Source organism: Gavialis gangeticus, unplaced genomic scaffold (assembly GCF_001723915.1).
Source record: "Gavialis gangeticus isolate Ggan-Ray unplaced genomic scaffold, GavGan_comp1, whole genome shotgun sequence".
NCBI lineage: Eukaryota > Metazoa > Chordata > Crocodylia > Gavialidae > Gavialis > Gavialis gangeticus.
Window position 1 is genome coordinate 149,991,644 of NW_017729032.1, and position 4,654 is coordinate 149,996,297.

A 4,654-nucleotide genomic window follows, 5' to 3' on the forward strand; every position below is an offset into this window, starting at 1 on the left:
GAGAGAGAGAGAGAGAGAGAGAGAGAGAGAGAAAGACGCACATGGTATGTGTCTACCAGCTTAATTCTCAAATGGTTTCTGCTGTTCAAAGGAGAGCCTTCAGCAGAACGGCTGATCAGGTCTGAAGAACTTACAGCAGTCAGGGCTGATGCCAAAAGAAGGGTTTGTTGAGCAAAATAGTTGCCTGGTTGTTGCTGTTTACTGTTCAGCAATCCTGTGGCCAGTCACTTGAACAATCAGTTTGATTATAAAGAATAACATGTCTAAAAAGCCCTACCTGTCATGCCATAAAAGAAAAAAAAGTTAACCACAGCAGAAGACAAAGCCCATGAAACACTGAGAGCCGGTTCACTGAATGAACAGCTTAAGGCAGCAGTCAAAAAGTACCCCACCAAAAATAAAAAAAATAAAATAAAAATGGTTGGATCATGACACTGTGCATTATTACATCACCAACAGATTATTATACACTCAAGGTTTCTCAAGTAATGAACATGTAGCCATTAAACAAATTATTACTCTCAAGACATTTATTACAAATGTCAGGGAAAAAAAAAACAACTTCTTCATAAAATAAAACTGACTTCAAAAAAAAAAATGGAAAAAAAGCCAGAGCTGGGATCTTACATCTAAACACAGGTATATGCTGTCTTATGAATAAGCAATATTAACTACATTCTTAAAATAGTTTTAGTGCATTGCATTCTTAGAAAAAGAAAAATGTCACCTCCCCCAAAAAGTTTCCTACAACATTTAAACAGTTTATAATTCTTGTTACCTGCCTGTTCCTAAGCCCATGTGTTAGAAGAGTGAAACCGCAGGTTTCAGGCTAAATTCATCAAACTTCTATTAATGATGAAGCTGGTAAAAAAGAAATGTGTTTTTTCCAAACTCGGTAAGCAAATGGTATTAGTCAGTGTCTCACTGCCATAAGGCTAATCCAACCCCTTCAATGGACTCCTCTCCCCTCCTGCTGAAACTTGCTACAGAATAACAGTCACAAAACCTTTCATCTGGTAGTTTTGGTATTAAGATTAAATTAGACATTAATGGTTTGCATCTAAAAACGTATAAACGAAACCACCTCTTTTATTTTATGCATTAAAAACAATGAGGTAGGCACAAAAAATAAACATATGTAGTCTGGAATTTTTTTTTTTTAATTCTGCAAGTGCAGACTGTGGTAAACCTGTTGTTGCACTTCTAGGTTTAAACAAAAATTAAACCTTTAACTGAGGCAGTGCTAATACTGTGACACAACCAAGTTCTGGCCTAACACAGAATCATTATAGAAAATGAATAAACTTTTTTTTTCTTTTTTCTTTTTTCTCTTTTTTTTTAATCATCTGCACATTTCAGGCAAAACCTGGTACACAGAAAAAATGACTAAGTTATTGGCCAAGCCAAAATAAAACTAAAAGAAACAAAAAAACCCAGGAATTCCACCCTCCCCCCTCCCCAAAAAAGTTATCCTAGCCACTGCGTCTTTCACATTTTATAAATATTAACTTCTTAAAACCTGCACCTTCCTCTTTGTCCACATAATGTCACATTACAAAAAAGAAATGTCAATTAAATACATTGTTAACATTACTAGACTAGATCTGCCCTCCACTTCAGCAAGTCTGACTCTCTCGCCACCACTTGTCACCTTCTCTTTCCTGCCTTCTGCCCATTTAACAGCATGTTCATCTCAAATCTCTTTTTTTCTTTTATACTAACAAACAGAGTCATTCAAAGCCAAGGAATTCTGGAGCTGAAGGAAAAAAATAAAATCCCATAACCTGTTGCTTTCTAGTGTGATCCCAAATCTCAAAGACAGATAGCACCTGATGGCAAGAACTTTACAGCACCAGCTGCATTGCAGCCTCATTTTAAGAACAAAAAGAAACCTAACACCAGTGATGCCTGTGCACACATGTACATGAAGTGCTGCATCTGTGCAGGTCTGTACTCCAGTTGCAAATAATTCCAAGTTATGAAGATCTCAAAAGACTCTGGATGTCAGTGATCCTTTGTCAAATCACACTGCTTCTACCAGCTCAGAAGAGAAGTCCTGCCTAGGGTCATGAAATAAACTTGACTGCTTCCACCAGACCGCACAGAGGCAAAGAAAACCTGAGAGGAGAGAAAAAGAGGAAAAAAACCCAAAAAAACGAGTTTATTACAACCATCAAGTAGATGTATCATATGCTTATCGTATGCTTTTATGTTGTCTAATGAGCAAGCAAGCAGGCATTTTATTTTCCCAAGATAATTATAATACCATTAAAGTACACAATGCAACTGAAACAAGAAATTGGAAGCAAAACTAAAAACCTACCTTGTCATTCCTTTCACATAAGAACTTGAGCCTTTGTGCCCTTTTGTGCATGAAAACACCATCCAAGTGCCCTGTTTCCACAGATCGTATCTCAATAGCCTTTTCTCCCCAGCCCATAATCTGATTGGATCGAATGTATGCTTTAGGAACAAAAAAAAATACAGACACGTGTTACAAATAAAGGCAACACAGTCACTGAAAAAAACCCAAAGAAACATTTTTGTACGATCTAATTAAAGGCACTTTGCAAAGAAAAATGTACTTGTTCGTGTTTTTAGTTTTTAAGCTTTATTATGATGAGAATAGAAAGAACAATTCTATTCAAGGAATAAGTTGTTAGAAATATTCTTCTTTATGAAGGAGTACCTATTGACAAGCTACAGACTGACTAGGAGTTTTCCCAAACCTCAATTAAGTGGGTAGAACATTAATTTTTACATAAAGCTGTTCTTCCATGTTTTGCAAAGAGATAAGTAAATCTGTATGCAATCTAAACAGAACCTGCGATTTATATGCAACAGAATCTCCCTGCTGAATTGCCCAAGTTTCACTTTTCTCTTTTGTGACATTAGAATTATACTAGTTCTTTCAGTTTTGGAGAGTGCTCTAGTAAAAATTGGGAAAAAACTATTTTTGTGAAGTAAGAGAGGCCATTTATAACGGACACATTTTACGTTATTTTCTTCCATTCTGAAAAATTCAATTAGTTTGAAAAGCATTAATATTGCTTTAAATGAGCTCTAAAATGGAAGAAATATTAGAAGTGCACCTGTTGTGGGTCTTCTTTAAAATGCGCCAAAAAGGAAAAATAAGACTATTTTTTCCCTTGAGGTATCAGCCCTAACTTCTATTAGTTAAGAACTTAGTACTAGCAGCAAGAAAAAAACCCCTCTCTCTAACAATTACTACAGAGTTGTAATAAAAATTAGAAAAAAAGAAAAGGCTAGCTAGCATTATAAAAAATATATCTGATAAATGACCTGTGTATCATTTTGGTGAATGCTGCCAAAGACAACATAAGGGATTTCATAAAAAAAAAAAAGCTACTGCCTCCAAGACACAGTAGCACAGACTTTCACACATGCTGGCAACTCGAGTACACACCCTGGGTATATGGATGGGTTGCCAGGATGTACTAAAACCTGGTCCGCAGAATCATAGCTGTCATTGTTCCTGTTGGCCAGCAAGCTTAAGCTAACACACACAACAATCACACCTTCATTCTGTTACACAGGCATACCCTAAAGACAACATTTTAGTATAAAGTATTCTGCTTCCCAAAAATCACATTAAGCCCAGCAAATCACATACAATTCTCTCACATTAATACCCACCATGCTACAAGCTACCAGATTCCCTTAGAGATGCAGGCCATCACAGTTTACCGGCTGTCTAATGATGTATTAAGTTCACTACATTATTTTATTCACCCCCATGCTTCATAACGCATTTATGTTTTTGGATTTTATTCTAAAGGGAACTCAATGTCAGCAAAAGAATCTCTCCCTATTTTGTACACTCTTTCACCTCATGACATACTTGATTCACCAGCAGTTATCCGAAGACAAGAGTGGACACATTTCACCCCCACCGCTCATTATTTCCCCCAACTTTATAGGTCAACCTTTGATTCTCGCAGGACACATACCAACTGATGTAGGCATCTCTCCCCACTGTAGAACCACATCTTTGGTGATCCTCCCGTATGTATTAACATAAACACCTTCATCCTCATAGCAAACTAGCAGCTCCATCCCATCAGTATTTGGGAGAATAATGATTGCATGTGGTTGGATACTACTCTGGATCTAGATATAAAAGAGAAAGTTTTGTCATGGGAGCAGCTTTGGAAAAAAACCGGGCTGGATACTTTTTGTTTAGGAATCGGACTAACTGTAGAAAGAAGCAAATGGCATAGTCCCCCTCAGCCACCATGAAGAGGGATTGTTAGGAGACAGTAATACTGATATATCAGTCCCGCAGACAGTCAAATTTTCACAACGTTCAATTGATCAAGGTTCTGTGGCAACACGAAATAATGCCCTCAAAGTCTCTGGTTGAGTTTTTTAGCATGGACTTTGCCACACAACTCTCACTGAAATGGCAATGAAGGGCAGGGTGGGGAACCATTGAACTTAAGCCCTAGGTATAGACTGAAGCCCACCTGAGCTCTGCCTCTCCATGTGACCAAGAGAAGAATCAATTCACCATCTGTTTCCCTGCCTGCTGTTTACCTAGTTAGACCTAAAGTGTTGGGACAGGGACTGCTTCTTGCTGCATGCTTGGCCAGTGTCTGCCCTAATTTCAATTGCATAGGGTGCATTAAATTCT

The 4,654-nt window shown here is 37.5% G+C and overlaps 1 protein-coding gene and 1 long non-coding RNA gene across 7 annotated transcripts in view; one reads left to right on the top strand and one right to left on the bottom strand.

The window, feature by feature from the left end:
• Positions 1–4,654, top strand: part of LOC109302595 — a 21,860-nt gene that overhangs the window by 5,126 nt on the left and 12,080 nt on the right. The window contains exon 2 of the long non-coding RNA XR_002098858.1: positions 3,178–3,188. This is a non-coding gene — a long non-coding RNA (uncharacterized LOC109302595). The remainder of the gene's footprint in view (positions 1–3,177; positions 3,189–4,654) is intronic.
• MAP4K4 (mitogen-activated protein kinase kinase kinase kinase 4) overlaps positions 1,073–4,654 on the bottom strand; it is a 246,292-nt gene continuing 242,710 nt past the window's right edge. For all 6 annotated transcript variants that reach the window (XM_019524198.1, XM_019524203.1, XM_019524202.1 and 3 more), the window contains 3 exons: positions 3,972–4,131; positions 2,324–2,463; positions 1,073–2,118 (listed from right to left, as the gene is read on the bottom strand). In XM_019524198.1, coding sequence (XP_019379743.1) covers positions 2,035–2,118; positions 2,324–2,463; positions 3,972–4,131 — 384 coding nt within the window. In that variant the 3' untranslated portion in view covers positions 1,073–2,034. The remainder of the gene's footprint in view (positions 2,119–2,323; positions 2,464–3,971; positions 4,132–4,654) is intronic.